Source organism: Cygnus olor, chromosome 1, assembly GCF_009769625.2.
Source record: "Cygnus olor isolate bCygOlo1 chromosome 1, bCygOlo1.pri.v2, whole genome shotgun sequence".
NCBI classification, from domain to species: domain Eukaryota; kingdom Metazoa; phylum Chordata; class Aves; order Anseriformes; family Anatidae; genus Cygnus; species Cygnus olor.
The window spans coordinates 145,961,381-145,980,313 of NC_049169.1; the positions used below are offsets into that span (position 1 = coordinate 145,961,381).

The 18,933-nt window shown below is 39.5% G+C and overlaps 1 protein-coding gene across 1 annotated transcript in view; it reads left to right on the top strand.

Annotated features, from left to right (window-relative positions):
• The first annotated feature begins 382 nt into the window (after nt 1-382).
• The window catches only part of TUBGCP3 (tubulin gamma complex associated protein 3), a 55,514-nt gene continuing 36,963 nt past the window's right edge, over nt 383-18,933 (top strand). Inside the window, 5 exon segments of the mRNA XM_040560902.1 lie at nt 383-652; nt 9,902-10,009; nt 12,743-12,810; nt 13,807-13,884; nt 14,472-14,689. Coding sequence (XP_040416836.1) covers nt 577-652; nt 9,902-10,009; nt 12,743-12,810; nt 13,807-13,884; nt 14,472-14,689 — 548 coding nt within the window. The 5' untranslated portion in view covers nt 383-576.

Sequence of the window (18,933 nt, forward strand, 5' to 3'; positions counted from 1 at the left end):
TGGCACCAAAAAAATAATAATAAATAAATTAAGATTTGAAGCCTTCCCTTCACCTAGTGGAGGTGCAACCCCCTTTATTGACACGGTATGACGTTCTGCTAACTTCATCGAGTTACACCTTGCTTCCCAAGAGCCTAAACCCAGCATCAGGAGGACTTGAAGAGCCATCCCGTGAGCTCTAAGCCTGCCACTCTCCTACAACCCTACTCGGCTGTCCCAGCCGGCCCCACAACGCCGCTCCCACCCCCAAAGCCCAGCGAGGGGCGCGCCCGGCGCCCGCCATTTCCCTGCCGGGGGGCCCGGGGCCGGGCGGGCGGGCGGGTCCTGGCGGCGGGGCGGAGCCGGGGCTCGGGGGCGCGGTGGCGGCTCCGTGCTGGGCGCGGCGGGGCCGCCCCTCGCAGCGGCGCTGTGGGTGCGGGCCGGCGGCCGCTGCGGCTTTCGGCGGGCTACGTTAAAATGGCGCCGTAGGCGAGCGGCCCAGCGCGCTGCCGGCTGCTTGCGCGGGGCGGCGGGGGCCGCCTCTTCGCCTCCCTGCCGTCTTCCTCCTCTTCCTCCTCCTCTTCCTCCCCGGCAGCGATGGCGACTCCGGACCAAAAATCCCCCAACGTTTTGCTGCAGAGCCTGTGCTGCCGCATCCTGGGCAAAAGCGAAGGTAACGGCTGCCCGCCGCCCCCATCCCGGGGGGGCTCCGGTGCCGCTCCGGTGTCGATCCGGTGCCGATCCGGTGCCGCGGTGGCCCCGCAGGAGAAGCGGGGCCCCGGCTCCTTTCTGAGTTGCTCTGTTTGTGGGCAGTGCTCGGCGGGGAAATTCATGACCTAGCTTTCGTGGTATCCGTTTTTTGAGCGGGAGAGGGCTTCTGCCATGTTATTAGTAGCTCTGAAGTGCCTTACGTGCGCTCTTTTCCTTCTGAAAAGTCACTCCAGGTTGCCTTTGGGTATTTGCATGATAGTGGTTGATACCTTTGAGTGTTGACCTGTTGTACAAAATTTGGTTCAAACTGGCTAAAGCATGGCCTATAAATGAGTTATCTTTAAAATGTAGAAAACAAGTGATGAGGTGTAAATTACCTCCGCACCCCCCCCCCCCCCCCCATGCTTTTAGAGATCTGAGTCTAATTTCCCTTTCCATTTTCAAAAAAAAATCACCTGCAAAGCCATGAACATCCCATTTCCAGAACTGTCAGTCTGTAGGAATTCAGTGTCAGGAATCTCTGGTGTGAGGTTTTTCTCAGGATGTGGCTCCTACTCTTCCCCTACCTCCCCCAAATCACTTTTAGCTTGTAAGCTGTGTAACACCTCATGCGCTTTTATGTAATCATATGTATTTTGGTAACTAGTCTAATTGTATATTAAAGGATATTTCACATCGGCCTACAGTTCCAAGCTGCTATTATAGCTTGGCTTTTAAAGCTGTTTCTCACTTTTAAAATTCCCTAGAAAACATTTCCTAATACAGTTGATGTATGCTTATATGTAAGAGCGCTTCAAACTTTTTCACTACCATAAATCTCAAATTTATTGTGCTATTTCTGCTTTAAAAAATAAATAAATCGTCTTTATGGCAGTGCTGGAACCCTCTTTTAGGCCATTATTTCTATATTGCTGATGCTGAATCCGATTTTCTTAAATTTGAGGGTGAATTTCAACTTAATCCAAGCTTGTTTCTTGGTATTGGGTATCTTACTTACGTTTATTACGCTTAGAAAACTCCATGTTTATCAGTTATGGTACAGGTAGTGAGGAGAGGTGCGCCACTTCTACTGACTTTACGTGTAGCCTTCTTTTTCAAGCCTTAGTTTCTGTACATCTCCCTGTCTCCTGACTGGAGGGTGCCAGCTGGATGTGTGAAAACATGGAGGAGAACTCTGATATTTTTAAAAAATAAGTGCTGAACCTATTCCTGTATGGTGAGATTCCACTCATGTAACTAAGATGTCTCAGGTGTGTGTGACAAAGGAGAAATTTTGCCCCAAATCGTGGTAAGCTGCTGTGTGCAGCCAGTAGTCCACTGTCTGCTCACTTACCCGAGAACTTATTAGAATCCTTCAGCTCCTACTGAAGGATTTCTTAAACAACTTTAAAAAAAAAAAAAAAAAAAGGCTTTACCCACTGCACTTATTGTTGCCCACAGTTTTATGCGTGTGGCAGATTAGAAGCTCATATTTACATGCTCTTTATTCTTGTGTTATAAGGGACTTGAGCACTAAAGACTCACCCTTTTAACATGAGGCTTCTCCTGAAACAGTCAGCTGTAGCATGCGTGTTAGCATGTCAGCAGCCCAGCTACTGACGGACAGTTCATAGAGACAATAATGCAGGAGGTCTTTGTGGATGAAATCCCAGTCATGAAAGGTGTGTATGGCTTTTTTCTGTGTTACCTAACATCTAACTGGTTTTCAAGCTTTTAACTGATTTCATTTCAGCACTGGACAAGTCTGAAGTACGGTATTGGCGTGCAGTTAGTGGTGTGCATGCAACTTCTCCCATCCTTGGGTGCTGATGAAGTTAAGCTGCTTTGTATACACATTCTCTTTTTCTTTTTTTTTTTTTGAAACAGGTTTTACAAGTATGATTAGTTTGGTCTCTGTTAAATGATTTATGATGTGTAATTACTTCTGTGGAGTTTTTTGGTAGAAAGTACTGTAATAAATTAAAAATAGTCACAAGAAGCTGTAGCTAGGTCCACACAGTCATCTTTAACCACTTATGTGGTTATCCTGCTGTGAACTTCTTGAAATGCTAGCTTTTGATACCTTCCTAGAATAAGTGCTCTAGTAAAGTACAAGTTATTGAAGTAATTAATATGGATTAATAATAGAAAGGAGCTGTGATTCGTTGATCTAATGGATCTTTCTGCCTGTACACTTGCTGTGCTTCTCTGTACTTCAGAAGGCTTCATCTGCTTGGCTACTATCCTGCTCAGCGCTTGTTTGCTATTACATTAGCAAGGCAGCTATAGCTTCAGTAGGTGCTGAAGGGTTCAGTTTATGATGTCTGTATTGTAATAGCGTGCTGCAGCTGATGTGAGTTAAGAGTGGTCTTACTCTGTAATGCCATGCCTGAAGCCTTCAGCAAATCCGATCGAGCCCATTGTCAGCTGGGGGATCTGCTTCTACCTGTGACGTCCTGCATTCCCCACTTGTCTGAGATCTGTGTTGAAGTGAATTTGTGCTGTGATGCACTGTGACAGCAGAGCTGTCCAGCAGTAGAGCCGTTCTTTCTCCATCCCTGATTTTGGGACCACCCACTATATAGATGGCTTCCCGCGTTTCCAAAATCAATCAGCTGCATAGTCCTAGTTGCTGTTTTTTTTGTTTTTGGCAAACTCTTCTGCGTCTGAGAAACTTGTTTCAAGATCTATTGAGGTATGTGAAGAACTAAAAACCAACCAAACAACAAGCATACGTCAATATTTTTGTTAGAACGAAAGAAAGTTTTGAAAGACCTCTGTTCCTGTGCTATAGCCTAAGTGAGGGCTGGAAGCCCTCTCTTTTTGTGGCACCATTTGTCTGCAGCCACCAGTCCCAGTTAGCCGGGGACCCCGGTGCTCTGTGATGGGATTGCTGGCCTCGCTCTTCCTTACATCCTCACAGTGTCTAAGAGTTGGTGGGCAACCTTTCTGGGTTTATCCAGTTTATCCACCTCACTTTTACACTAACACCTGATCTTGCAGAGAACTTGTCTGCCTGTGCAGTAACTTCCATGACTTACTTTCTTCCTCATCTGTGGACTCCAGCAGTTGTGCAAGGCTGCATGCTGCTCCCTGAGCATGAATTTAATGCTCCTGACAGAGTTTCTTGTTCTTAGCTATCTTTCGGAAACCTCTTGGAAGTCTCAGACAGTCAGACTTTGTAGACTGCCATACTAGTTAGTGTGTCAGTTTTAAAAGCTCTTAGTACATCAAATGATACTGCTGTTAATATTAAAGCTGTATCTCCCTGTTTTTGAAGCCTAAAAAGATTTTTGTATGTCAAACTCCTTTAGTGTTTGGAGGTATGCGTGCTCTAGAAAGTGGTATTTCAATCTTTGGAGAGGAATCTGCTATCAGAGGCCCTTGCTATGGCCTTAATTTAATCTGTCATCTCAGTGGTTTTCTTGTTGTTACATTTTTATTTTACTTTTAAGCTCCGAAGAATTGGAAAAAAAGTTTAATTTTTTTTTGGGGGGGGGGAGTAACACTGAGTTTATTCAAAAGACGAAATGGAGGTTTAATTGTCACTTTGCATTTGCTTCTGTTACTACATACAAGTTAGATGAAAGGTCATAGCAAGGGGAAAGTTACAAGCAGACTATCTACCCATGTTGCTGATAGTTCACTGGGATGTTCCTCACATCTTTTTACAGACAATGCAACAAGAACCAGTGATATTAACAGAGTTAAAGAATGGTTGTGTTTCATGTGCTGTGCTTCAAATCTTGTGCATCTCCTGTGAGTAAGGACAAGTGTGTGTGTGTGTGTAGGACAGGAGTGTGGTTACTTAAAGGACTGTTAATTTAAAATAAATTCTAAATGCTTCAGTAAAAATTAGCGTTAGAGACTACTTGTTCATTTACGTTTTATATATTTTTATTACTCTTAATGAATTTAGCTATCTTAAACTTCTCTAAAGGTGAAGGCCAATAGAAATAGAATCATAACATTGCTTGGCATTTCAGACTGGTATTTTAGCTTATCAGTATATGGCATCTTATATTAATATAATTGTTTTCTTTCCTGATAATTCGTACTGACATAAAGCTTTTGATACAGCTATGATGCGTAAAGAAGACGTAGCAGCATTGCTGTATTGATGAAATCAGGAGCTGCTCACAGCATGTGTGAGCAGGTTCTCAAATTTTACAGCTTTGATGCTTAGTTTTGCAACAGTAGCACATTAGGTGTTTAGCAAACACACTGCTACTATTAAAAAAAAAAAAAAGCTTTTTGTGAGCATGCGTTAGCTTACAGTAACGGTGTTTGAGTATTTTTCAGCAATAGTCATTCATTACCACCCATGGAACATTGCATGTGGTTTAATGTCATTGTTTTTCAATAATGCTGTATCTCTATTTGAACAGAGCTGTTGTTTGGGAAGAGGCAGCTGTCTGGAAGAGGAAATAATGGAGAGCTTGCTAATTTCTGAAGTGTTTTAAGGAAGTGATTATTGACTGGTCTAGATGAACTTTCTTTTTTTCAGAAATGTCCTCTAGGTTTCACTTACAGGCAAGTTAAAATAACCAAGTGTTTGATCTCTAACAATCATAATAGTTTCATGGTTTGAAACAAGTCCTGAAAACAGAAGCAGCAATTGTAGCCTTTTTTCCCTTTAAACTTAGAGACCTGTAACCAATTATGTTGGAAAAAAAAAGTGTAAGACTGTGAAGTGAATTTCAATCCATTTCCTAGAGTTGTAGGTAAAGTTGAAAGCTGCTTCTTAGCAAAAGACCTGCTGGATTTCAGTATTTGGTCTGAAATACTGGCTTCTTGGAAGTATGCTGCCCAAGTGATTCTACTTTTTCTTCAACTTTTCCTTTGAACTTCACCTTCTTGTACTACTCAATTCTTTTCGTACTACCAAATTCTTCTTATGTATTGCTTCTCTATTTTTTTGCCTGTGCTAAACTTGCACTTTGTGTGACTTTAAAATGTTATCTGCCTTTGGAAGCAGTTCAGTTTTTATACCTCACTGTTTTTAGGAAGGTATGAATGGCTGGGTGGACTGTGGATCTCTGAGCTATTGATAGCTTGCTCCGCTCAAATGAGAGACTTTTTAACTTTTTTTGTGATTTGCAAGTGCTGTTGCTTTGTTTAACTGTATGGCTGCCTACAGGTATAATTAATTTTCTGTGTATATGCATATTACTGAAGGGGTAATGTCCGTCTTTGTCTGCTTCAAATTATTTGATCAGGCCTTTGGAAAATGAGTCCTGCTTGGTGTGGTTTCCCCCTTTCCCCTGTGAACAGCTGTATCAGCGCCCTGCATCACATCCCTTGAACTTGCTCTTCCATAACAGATTTATATTGAATGACTTTTTGATGGAGAGGCATGTGCACATACATAGGCACACACCTGTGTGTCTTAAACCTGTCTGCTGTCTCAACAACTGCTTTTTGAAGAGGGAAGCAATTAAACGTCTATTACTTATACACGATGCAGTTCTTTATTTTTACTGACAGAGATCAGTATTAAGTCGTGCTTAATCGCTTCATGTACTGAAGTTATTTTACAGACTTGTAAGAAGTAACTTGCTGCTGAGGAAACTCCCTTAGCAAGGAGTTCTGCTTGTAAAAGAAGCTGGACTCTATATGACTAAAGCAAGAGAAGCTAAATAAAACATAGTAAAAATAATAATAATAAACAACACTGTTATGACAATGCTGTTGCATTTCCAGTGCAAATCTGTATGTGTAGCATGGATAACTTTGGGCCATGCCATTAATAGTGTAACAGGTTTAATCTTCAGAGTTTTTTTGATGGAATTGTAGTCTTTCAACTAAAGATCTTTCCCACATGCCTTCTTATGATAGTATGGAAAAACTCTACTAGGTTTCTGTGTTTAAGTAGTCTTGCTATAGTTCATGTTGAAATAGAAGGTCATTTATGACTGTTGTCAAAGCCTCCCCATTAAGTAGCAGATTTTTTTCTTGTACTGTTGATAAATTACCTATTGTGTTTTTTATTAGATTGAGAACTTAGGTTTAAATGTTCAAGACTTTTGTCTAGAAACCTGCATACAAATTTTTGTCTCTGTCTTGCCATCAATATTCCATTGTAACAGAAAACGAAAAACATAGATAATCCTAAACTCTGGTGTCAAAGGCAGATTGGAAAACAGGCAGGTAGTGAAGTCCATGATTTTTCTTCCATTATTTTGAAGGTAAGTCCGTATTCTGATATCTTTTTCTCATGCACACGTGCACAACAATACAACAGCAACAAAAATAAAAAGCCTTGCAGCCATGTATAGCTAGCTGTCTTCTTGAGTCAGGTCTCTTGAAGAAATGAGACTCCAGAGAGTCTTTAGAGACTTTGTATGCATCTTTGCTGGATTTTGTAATCATTGCATCAGGTGATTATGAAGTACCAGATAGTAAACTCACTTGATTTCTCTTCGTATGAATCTTGGTTCATTTGAATTTAATCTGAACCTGTAAAACCACAGGGAACATCAGAGAAGAAGCATAGCACTTAAATCTTTTTTGAAAGACTGATAATTTTTTTCAGAAACAAAAAGAAGTGAGTAAACAGTACATACAGCCTTGCTTACAAAGGAAAAACATTATGCATTGCTGACTGGTTTAAAAAAAAAATAAGAGTGCTCTGATTTCTATTTTTTTCTCTAAGCGTTAGACTTAGTAATTATCATAACATACTGAGAAGTTGGCAGAAGCAGCTGAATGAGTAATGCTGTATTGTCCAGATGCAGCAGGATGTTGAATAATAAAATATGTAGTAGACTTGAAAATAAAAATACTTGTTAAGATGCACATACTATGATATATTGCAAGATTACAAATGTGTAGGAAGTAAGTTGATTCAGTAAGGTTATGAAAGTTTGTCTCAGGTCTTCTCTTCAGTAGAACCTCAGTGTTTTTCGGCTGCAGTGGTGCCAGCTTGTTCTTTCATTCCCTTTCTGTACTTTCTCTCATCAAAAATTTCTCTTGTCAAACACGTCTCTGTTCCTCCAAGCTCTCTGGCTTCAGTCTGGGCAGGAGGCAGTACCTGACACTGCTAAACCTGTGCTGACAGACCAGTGAGACTGCCGAACTGCTGAGCTTGTGCTGCATTCTGACCCCCTGGCAAGGTTATTTGGGTGGTGGTTCTGCCAGTCGCCTCGTGGAGACCTCTGGGATTTTTGGCTTTCGTTTTCCTTTTTTTTTTAAAGGGTGGTAAGAGAGGGTGGTGGAGATGAGTATAGAAATGAACTCCTAAACATTGTTTTCCTTAGAAAACCGGAGTAATGCGCCTCGTTAGTGAAGAGAAACTCTATGGGGAGGTGCCTGTGGCTTTGCTGTGGTTGAATTTGTGTGTGTTTTTAAGACACCTCTTTTTTTTTTAATTGCTTCCTTTTCATGTTTTTCTATAACATTGACCTAACTTACTAGAGATCTTTTTCGCTCTCACACTTTTTAGTCCATAATCAGTTTTTTAATTATTTAATCTAGGCACATTTTGTAATGATCAAGTACTCTGACATTAACCCTTGGACCTTATCCTGACTTTAGTTCATCCAGGTCATTTGACTTGAAACTCTCTTTAGCAATTTTATTTTTAAATTGTAGTTCTAATCGAGTCACTATAACAAAAGATATCTAAGAAAAGATACCTAAGAATGACTAGAGAAACCTAACTGTCCCAGCTGCTCCTGAGGGCACAACTGAGGAATTAACGGAAGATACAATAACTCGTATTATTGTCTGGAATAATTTAGTGCAAATAGTTAACTGACCCAGCATGGTTTTTAGGGGCCTGTTTCCCTACCTGCCACTTTAGGAAGTCTTTCAATATCTCTGATTCCAGTGGACCTTTGTCCTATTCCATTTCCCTTTTCCTTTTGATAGTGTTTGTCCAAACCAGCATCCCTTCTTATTTCCTTGGCTGAACCATTGCTGTACCAAGTTTAGTTTGCACTTCAGTTTTCTCTGTAAGTTAACTGCTTAACTGAGTAGAACGTGCCTTGGCATGCAGTGTTTTTATATATAAAACGGACCTAATACCCGGAATTGAGTAGTGTTTTTCCCTGAAATCAGGAAATGTGTAGCTGATGCTAGACTTTGCCCAGAGAAGCTGTGGATGCCCCATCCCTGGAGGTGTTCAAGGCCAGGCTGGATGGGGCTTTGGGCAGCCTGGGCTGGTGGGAGGTGTCCCTGTCCATGGCAGGGGGTTGGAACTGGGTGGGCTTTGAGGTCTCTTCCAGCCCAAACCTTTCTGTGGTTCTTTGTTTCTACACACTTAGGTGCTTTACTTTTCTCATAAAGTTTTCCCTTTGTGTTATTATAGCTACTCCTATATGAAGATTAGAAACTTATCCAGCACTTTGCACTTCAAATGGCACTCAACGTGTCCATAGGGTTAACTGCTTGATTGTCTTCCATATCAGTAAGTGGGATTGTGACTAAGCTGTAGGGGCATTAATGCCGAGCTGTCCCTATCTCTGTGTTACCAGATTAATAATCTTCCCACAAAGCAGAGATGCTTGCATCAATATTTTTGGCAACGAGATTAAAATTAGAACCTTTGCATGATGAAAGAGTAGTGGAGGGAGATCACTGGCTTGTGGGTTATGCATTGGAATAAGATGCAGGTATCTCTGAGCTAGCTTTGACCTGAAGTGGTAAAACCATGTAAACTGGTTTTAAAACAAACAAAAACCACATCTGAAAACAACGCACAAACTGGTAAAACCACTGTTGCAGACATCTGAGTTCACATCCACAGGTAGGATAACCCAGTTTGGTGCTGGATGAGAGAATGTACCTGGTGAACATGGCTGCGTTGTTCCTATGTGTACCCAAATTGCATGACTTTGTGCCCAGTCCCGCAGGGCTTCAGGCTGTGGAGAGCTGCAGGGCAACTTCAAGATTGCCAGTGCTCTCTTAGACTAGGCAGACCTAAGTGTCTCTTCCGTCAGAACAGAATAGGAAAGGTTTATTTACAAATTTCTGTATATTACTCTTTATAGGGTATGTATAGGTGAGTGTGTTTGAAATACCTGCTCACGGGTAAACTGGACTTCACTGCCCTCTGGTTAGAAGTGCGTCTAAGGAACGTAATATAGCAGTACCTGATCTAAGCTGGGTACATTTATGCAAAATTCAGTCATAGCAAAGTAATCTTATGTCTTTAACTGTTTTGTTCTTTCCCTTTTAATAGAAATTCAGCAGTCTGCTTAACTGAGAGGTTTTTTCTTCTTCCTTTCAGCTGATGCAGCCCAGCAGTTTCAGTATGCAGTGAGAGTTATTGGAAGCAACTTTGCTCCCACCGTTGAACGGGATGAATTTCTTGTAGCAGAGAAAATCAAGAAAGAACGTACGTGCATCTTTGTTTCTTAGATATGTGTGGAAGTTTTTCAGTAAATTATCTAATCATTTTATTCCTCTGAAGATGGGACCACTCTGCCTCACAGACAGTTCTGTTTGTTATGACTGTCCTTGAAAAGCTTGTGATAGAAATTCCAGGAATCCCCTAGTTGCCGTCCCTGAGTGGCTGTTTGTATTAACAGTTCTGATGCTTCTGAATGCTCAGCTTAATTTTCCTTTGCTGCAGTATGAATCATTTTCTCTATCTTAGCCACCACAGAAATAAAGAACAATTAATATTGTACTTCTTTAATTTTAATATTATTTGGACTTCATAAATTCCAGTTTTGGTTTGGAAGACTGATATTTTTGAGGTGTATCTTAAAATATTACTGTTTGGCATAATTAACTTCATGAGCACCTGTGTGAAACCTAATGAATGAGCATTCTGGGGATGGATGGAGTCATTGTTCATACAACTTTCCTGATATTTCTTGCCTTCAGTTTTTCTACAAGTTTATCTACAACCACCTTCTCAAAGCCAAAGCATTAGACTGTGATAGTATAAGTTAAATTGTGGTTATGTTACATTGTGCTCTATGCTGCTTTTTTAGTCAGGTGTTACTTGGTGAATCCAATGAGGTTGTGAGGCATTCCTTTTAAAAAGCCAGATAATGATTTCAGCAGCTTCTCAGCTCTTCTCAGCTCTCTTGTAACCTTTTAAAGCACGTTTTTTTTTGCTAAATCAGAGCTTCCATTACTTCCTGATAGGCAAATAAGCCCATCGGAGTTTCTCCAGATGCAACTCCGAAACACTGTATTCTACAATAAACACTTCTGCACATTGAATTTCTATGTGTTTTGGCCAGTACTAAGCAGCACGTCAGCATATACCCTTGTTCTGCTTTTGCCTATTCCCTCAACAGGCAAGGAACAATGAAGCTGGTTTATCTCCCTCATCTTCTTTCTCCCCAACTTCATCTTCTAGTTAGATGTTAGTGGTCATGATTGGATACATCCCCCTAACTTTATATTTATTTTGGAGTTGTTTTGCAGTAGGTGACTTGTTAAAATGTACTTTGCAGTGGCCTTTAGTATTAATTAGCACGTCTAATGTTAAGCAGCAATTGTTTTATTATTAAAGTTTCCTTAGATCTTGTCTTACCTTTTTTCTAAATGTGACTTTCTGATATGAAGTTGGTTTTCTGAAGACGTCTTAAAGCTTAAAAGTAAAAAAAAAAAAAGTTTAAAAAAAAGTTTAAAAAAAAGTTTAAAAAAAAGTTTAAAAAAAAGTTTAAAAAAAAGTTTAAAAAAAAGTTTAAAAAAAAGTTTTAAAAAAAAAGTTTAAAAAAAAAAGTTTAAAAAAAAAAGTTTAAAAAAAAATTTTAAAAAAAAAAAGTTTAAAAAAAAAAGTTTAAAAAAAAAAAGTTTAAAAAAAAAAGTTTAAAAAAAAAGTTTAAAAAAAAAAGTTTAAAAAAAAAGTTTTAAAAAAAAAGTTTAAAAAAAAAAGTTTAAAAAAAAAGTTTAAAAAAAAAAGTTTAAAAAAAAAAGTTTAAAAAAAAAAGTTTAAAAAAAAAAAGTTTAAAAAAAAAAGTTTAAAAAAAAAAGTTTAAAAAAAAAAGTTTTAAAAAAAAAGTTTAAAAAAAAAAGTTTAAAAAAAAAAGTTTAAAAAAAAAAGTTTAAAAAAAAAAGTTTAAAAAAAAAAGTTTAAAAAAAAAAGTTTAAAAAAAAAGTTTAAAAAAAAAAGTTTAAAAAAAAAAAAGTTTTAAAAAAAAAGTTTTAAAAAAAAAGTTTTAAAAAAAAAGTTTTAAAAAAAAGTTTAAAAAAAAAAGTTTAAAAAAAAAAGTTTAAAAAAAAAAGTTTAAAAAAAAAGTTTAAAAAAAAAGTTTAAAAAAAAAGTTTAAAAAAAAAGTTTAAAAAAAAAAGTTTAAAAAAAAAAGTTAAAAAAAGTTTTAAAAAAAAGTTTAAAAAAAAGTTTAAAAAAAAGTTTAAAAAAAAAGTTTAAAAAAAAAAGTTTAAAAAAAAAGTTTAAAAAAAAAGTTAAAAAAAGTTTAAAAAAAAAGTTTAAAAAAAAAGTTTAAAAAAAAGTTTAAAAAAAAAAGTTTAAAAAAAAAAGTTTAAAAAAAAAGTTTAAAAAAAAAGTTTAAAAAAAAAAGTTTAAAAAAAAAAAAGTTTAAAAAAAAAAAGTTTAAAAAAAAGTTTAAAGTTTAAAAGCTTAAAGCTCTGAGCAAAGACTCCTATTATATAACTGGCTGTAATCAAAACTGTTATTTTCCTTAATATATAGAAATTCTGTGACATTGAAGTTCTGCTTGGCTTTGACCAAATAACATTGCTATTTTTGTTTCTTTCATTGCCTAATATGTAAATCACACTTTGTTTTCTAAATTGCTTTATGACATTCTTACCCGTATCTGTTTTCAGTTGTGTTAATTCCCAAAACCTACAGAAAGGTAAGCTAGACTTCAAAATAACAATAATAATAAATAATAAAAAAAAAAAATTTAAAAGATGTCTCTTGTTCTAAGAGAAACAGTTGCTTGTATTAGGTCACTCCTGCTGCAAGAACTTTCAGGGGCAGGAGTGCAGATAACATGAAAACAGGCAAAAGTCTGAGTGACAAAAGTGAAACAGTTACCCAAGAAAACATAATTATGCTTATGTTTTCCAATTTACCACAATATATAATTTATGATGTGATTACTATACTTGTTTCAGTTCTTTAATCTGTATTTTTTTTCAGTTGTACGACAAAGAAGGGAAGCAGATGCTGCTTTGTTTTCAGAACTCTACAGAAAGCTCAGTTCGCAGGTAGTGTAATAAATGTGTAAAGAAACTGAACGCGCACAGGCATTCTTTTGATGTTATAGAGCTGTTTCTGGACAGCTCTTTCTTTTCTGTTTCTTCTTGTTTTATGGCAATGCCTTGCAAGTTTTTTATTAATCTAGGGCTTAAACAGTCCTCATGCTTCTGAATTTATGTCACAGGTTTTTATTGTTAAAGGTTAAGGGTTTGCTGGCTTTGGTTCTGCTGACATTAATATAAATCAAAGAGTACTGTGTGTTGGTATACTGATTGGGGAAAAAAATGTTAGTGTATAGAAGCCCATGATTCATGATAATGAATTGGGTAAAAGGAGGTGAAGATGTGAGGACAAATTTATCTGAGGTAGGTGAAAAATAACTTTATGGAGAATCCAGAACAGATTAGCAGCAGTCAAGTATTTAGCACAATAGAATATGCTGGGCAGTAATAAAATAGTTGTCATTTGTACGTCGTTTTTTTCACAACAAAAATTAATGTGAAAGATGTTTTCTGTGTAACAGAAAATTTACCCTCAGTTTGCTCTCACCTTCAAACTTTTGAAGCCTCCCTGAAAAGGAGGGTGAAGGGGAAGGGGAAGAAAAGACAGTTCTTTGCTAGCTATTGTACCAAAAGCTTCTTTACTTTTAGGTTAGAGTTGGATCCAAGTCGAAGATGTTTTAAGTGGTGAAAGTGTGTAGGAATGGTGGTAAAAGTTCAAATCTATAAAATTGTTTTTCTTAGTAGCAATGAATTTTAAATTTAAGTACTTACTGATCTCAGAGCATGCGATAGTTCATGACATGAACGTAGTAGAGAAAGCTCAAAATAGTGTTACAGAGGCTATATTGCACACTCCCAGTTTATTTAGGAGTGCAGTTCCAAGCTGGTGTTAGTTTTATGGTAAATTAATTTAAATGTGCACATTCTAGTAGACTGGATAATAAAAATTATAGATCAATGAGTTGGTTGTAAGTCTTTATAAATTCTTTTTTTTTTTGAAAGGGCATTTTGAAAAATAAATGGTCAATACTCTACCTCTTGCTTAGTCTCAGTGAAGATCCCCGTAAGCAGTCTAATAAGGTAAGTGAGAAGATACTGGCTAGTTCTGAGAAAAGGTGAACATATGTTCCTTAGTTTGGGTGTCATTGAGTCACTGTCCAGACTTAAACGATTCTAGAAACCAGATCGTGTGTGGTTGTTGTGTGTGAGGTTAAAAGGAAGAATACATTTGGCACAAGTGTTTGTGATTTTTTATAAGTGAATGCAAAATTGAGCTGTCTATCACTTGTAGCTTGAGCTGTGACTTTGCTAGATGGTTTTGTTTTCTGCTTGGTGGTGTAATGTCTGCTCATGTACTAATGAGTTTGAAATGGAGTAAGGAGAGGAAAATTCTTTCTCTGGTTGCAGCTCTGCTAGAGCCAAAGTGCTTTTAGAGTTACTGCTATTGACAATTCACAGTCAAAAATAAGCGATGTTGCTAAAAGGACTTTTGCTTACTGTAAGGGACTTGCTCTTTTGTCATCTTAATTTTAGCAAAAAAAAAAATCTTAGCATAATCATGGTCTTCAGTTATTTTTGCATTCTTGAATATTACGCTACTGTTAACTTAAGACATGACTTAGAACAACTCACAAAACTCTTCTTTTTCTAACTCGCTTCCTTTTCAGGTATCAAGTTATGCCACGCTTTTTGCTCAAGCATTGCCACGGGATGCTCACTCAACCCCTTATTACTATGCCAGACCTCAAAGCCTTCCGCTGAATTACCAAGACCGCAATGCTCAATCTGCCCAGAGTTCTGGCAGCATGGGGAGCAGTGGGATCAGCAGCATCAGCCTGTATGCCCTCAATGGGCCAACACCAACTCCACAGTCACTCCTTCCAGGGTAAATTAAGCCTTTTAAGTTCATAAATATGTTTGGAGAAGACTAGAGATTATCTGCTTTTTGTCCTCTTCTAGTTTCCTCCACCACCACCTTCTCTGCAGTTTTATGTAATCTGGGATAGCCTATCTTTGATCCCCTTTTGATGACTATCATACAGTTAGTTGGAGAGGAAACTGGAGACTGTTTAAGTATCTGTTTCTAGGGGTCCCAGGGAAAGGGATTTCCCCTTGGAAACAAGGGTTTCTATTTGCTTCCTTCTTAGGATGAAAAGAGTAGGAAAAAGCCATCTTCTATCTTGAAACATATATGTTTTTAATCTTTGGGTTGTTTTATGGCAATCCCATTGCTTTTTCAAATGATTTTTACTTACTTGAAAGAAAAAACAAAAAAAAATCTACTTTGTAATTGGCAGAGATTGTTGTTAATGTAGGACACTACCAAGCAGTACCTTTTCTACCAAGGTCTTGGGATGATGGCCTATTTATATTGAAAAGAATAAAGGCATGCCATATTTAGGTCAATGTCAGCATCCTTTAACTGATTTTAGCATCAGTTTAGCATTCTTGACCTGTGATAAATGGTACAGTACAGATTGATGTCAAAATAAATTTTCTGTGTGGGATTTTGTTACAAAATCAGCTTTTCATCTAGATTTTCAGTGTTTTGTTCTTTCTATTGAATCAGTTAAATCCTTAGGACTTCTTGTCACTGTATTTCCTTCGTACGATGCTTTTTTGACAGTTACAGTACACAAACTTGATCGTACTTACAGGCATAGCTCATGTTCTAATGGGAGTTGCCAGGGTTTGTTTCTAGCTTCTGTTTAACATGCAAATGTTCCTAAGAACAATATTTTGGAGAACAAAGTTCCTTGTGCCAAGGATTTACCTCTCTCACCATGCCATTGTTTGTAAGAGTAATGACAGATTTATTGATGTTGGCCTGAGGAGTTGACTTGTACACGCACAAAAAAAAAAAAAGGAAGACTCAACAACAAACAGTTTAACCTAGATTTGAAATCAATGTGCTAAGTGTACAAGCTCTTCTAGTTGCTTATTTGTAACCGTTATGTACAATTCATCAGAGAGCATAATCTTCCGTGTAAACAAGCAAGTGAGAGCCATGTCCAGGCATATTCTAAACTCTGAAATTGCTGTGTTTACATCAGTCTAGTCCATTACTAATATCTATAGTCCTCTTAGGGTCCATGATTTGGTGACACAGCTGATATTTTGGTGTTGATAATGCCTACTGGAAGGTGCAGTTGTGACCAGACTTGAACAAGTACCCAGAGATGTTCTAAAGACACTGTCCTCAGGCTGATGGCAGGTGCCTTTATGATCAGACTTTGGTTTTGCATAGGTACATAAATGCAGACATTGGACTTTACACATCATATTTCACTTTAATAATGAAGCTATAACTGGTTCCTTCACCTTCTCTGGTTATCAGCGTACTTCCAAACTTGCATTTTTAGTTACAGCCAGAAAGCTGTAGTTAAGTGATTCATTAAAGCACCCAGTAGCTCATGGGTTTGATCTAAACATTGGAGAAGGTGTCAGAGGGAAGGAAGGAGGTAAGTATTCTTCTTAACAGCCAAGATACAGATTGGGTGGATGTCTGAGGTAATTAGGAAATTGGCTAACTGCTCAGAGTGGGGTGTTCAATGTTTTTTTACTCAGGCTGGCAGCCTGTCATAAGTTGTGATCCCACAGGGACAGATACCATGCCTATGCCCCATGCTTTTCAACATCTTCGTAAGTGATCTGGGTGATGGGACTGAAAGCACACTCAGCAAGTCTGCAGATGTTAAACTGGGTGATGAAGTAGACGTGTGGTGGCTTTACTAAGCTGGGCAGCTGAACTCCACCACAACTGCTCTCTCACTCCCCCTCCGTAGAAGAAGAGGCTGAGAAGAAAATATACTGGAAAAAAACAACTTGTGTTGAGATAAGGATAATTTAATTAAAGGAAAAAGGAAGGGGGAGGGGGGAAATTAAGCAAAGGCTGCATAGAAGCACAGAGAAGAGAAATTACTCTCTACTTCCCATCAATGAGTGTTGCTTGGCCATGTCCCAGGAAGCAGGGCCTCAATACACATAGCGGTTGTTGGGAAGGGTGGGTGGCTTCATAACGAGAGGCCCCCTCTCCTTCCCCTCTCCCACCTTTTATTGCTGAGTGTGACAACACATGGTATGGAGTATGCCTTTGGTTTTAGGGATGTCCCCTCCCTGCCTCTTGCCCACTCTGAGCCTGCTGGCTGGGGGGGGTTGGAGGGAGTCCTGGTGCTGTGCCAGCGTTGCTCAGCAGTAGACACAACACTGATATGATACCAGTGCTCTTCTAGCTACATGTGCAGAGCACAGCACTGTGTGGGCTGCTGCAGGGAAAGGTAACTCCATCCCAGCCAGACCCAGTACAACATCTCAGTAGGGAGAGTCATTTACTGAGACACCTGAAAAGGCTGGAAGAGGGGGCATGCAAGAATTGTACTAAGTTTAATAAAGACTCATGCAAGGTCCTGTACCAGGGACAACACAGCTGAAGAGCTCAGTACAGGCTAGGTTCTGTGTGGCTGGGAAGCAGCAGGGTCCTGGTGGACAACAAGATGAACATAAGTTGGCAGTGTGCTGCTGCAGTAATGAAGGCAAATTAGATCCTGGGCTGCATCTGCAGGGTCATTACTTGCAGAGATAGAGATGTGATCATCCTCCTTTACTGCTCAGTGCTTGTCAGCCTACACCTGGAGTACCGTGTCCTGTTTGAGTCCCCAGAGTTCAAAAAAGATGTGGGCAGACCAGAAAAGCCCCAAAGGAGGGCCATAAAAATGATCCAAGGGCTGCAGAACATACCCTATGAATCTGACACATGAGGGGGAAAAAATGGCAAAAAAAAATGCAGTGCAAGAACATGTAAAGCTGACCCGTCTCTACATTCTGTTCCCCTTAAGGTGCCCTGCACCCCAGCTGTAGCCTTCTGGGTGTTAGACAATGCACCCTTGCTCACCCTTTTTAATGGCAGTTTACAGAGCTGCCTTCAACACACTTGTATAATCCTCTTTTCAATCCGTGGATACTGCCTTCTGCCACAACACCATAGGGAAATACACTTTGCAAGATGTCTGCTCTTCTGTTTTATACCAACCTCCTGCTCATTTCACAGAGCGCATCCTTTCCTCCCAAAACCATTCATCAAATCCCACAACTTTGCATTTGGCTTGTCCTCCGTTAGCCTGGAAGCCTCAGCCACAGCCCCCTGAGCCTTTTTCTCTTCAAGCCTCACAAAACTCAACCCACTCAGCAGTTGTCTACGCTCCTGAGGATTGTGGCTGACCTTCTCCCTCCTTAGTGTCCACTTTCCCTAGGCCGAGAGGCAGACCCCCGCACTGCACAGAGCCCTCCAGCTCCCGCTGACACCTGCTGCCTTGTTCCCAGTGCCCACCTTCCTGGCACCCGACTGCGCAGCAAGCCCAGCCGTGCGGATAACCGCCTCCGAGGACACCAAGGTTTTTTCCTGAGTTGGGCCAGCAAACAGCAGCAACTCCAGAGAAGGGACCACAAAACTAGTTAAGGGGTTGGAGCATCTGATGCGTGAGGGGACGCTGAGAGAGCTGCGACTGTTCAGGCTGGAGAAGAAAAGGCTTGGGGAATCTAACCAGTACGTGTCAGTACCTGAGCAGGGAAGACTGAGCCTGACTCTTCTCAGTTGTGCCCAGGGAAAGGGCAAGAGGAGACTGGCAGAGCTTGTGACATAGAAAGTCCCACTGAAGCATAAACCTTCTTTTACTGTGAAGTGGGTCATGGAAATCCACGTTGTGAAACACTGGAGTGGGTTGCCTGGAGAGGTTGTGTAGTGTCCAGTCTTGAAAGCATTCAAAACCTGCCTGGGCAAGGCCCCAGGCAACTTCCTCTAGTTGACCCTGCTTTGAGCGGGCGTTTGAGTTGGTGATCTCCAGAAGTGCCTTCCAGCCTCCACCATCCTGTGATCCTGATGAAGTATAGGCAGGTATATCAGCGAGGTTATTTCATCTGTCTGCCCGCTTAGGAATATCAGCAGAACCTGTGCTGTTCCCAACATATTCTTGGTCTGACCTGTTCAAACTGTTCCATCTTATAACAACTTCGCTGCTCTCTCCTTAGTCCTATAGCCAGTGAACTGGGCAACCCAAATCAGATCTTTCTGTGAGCGTTTGACCCCACGTGGAGTGCTGCATTCAGCTCTGGGGCTCCCAGCACAAGAAGGAC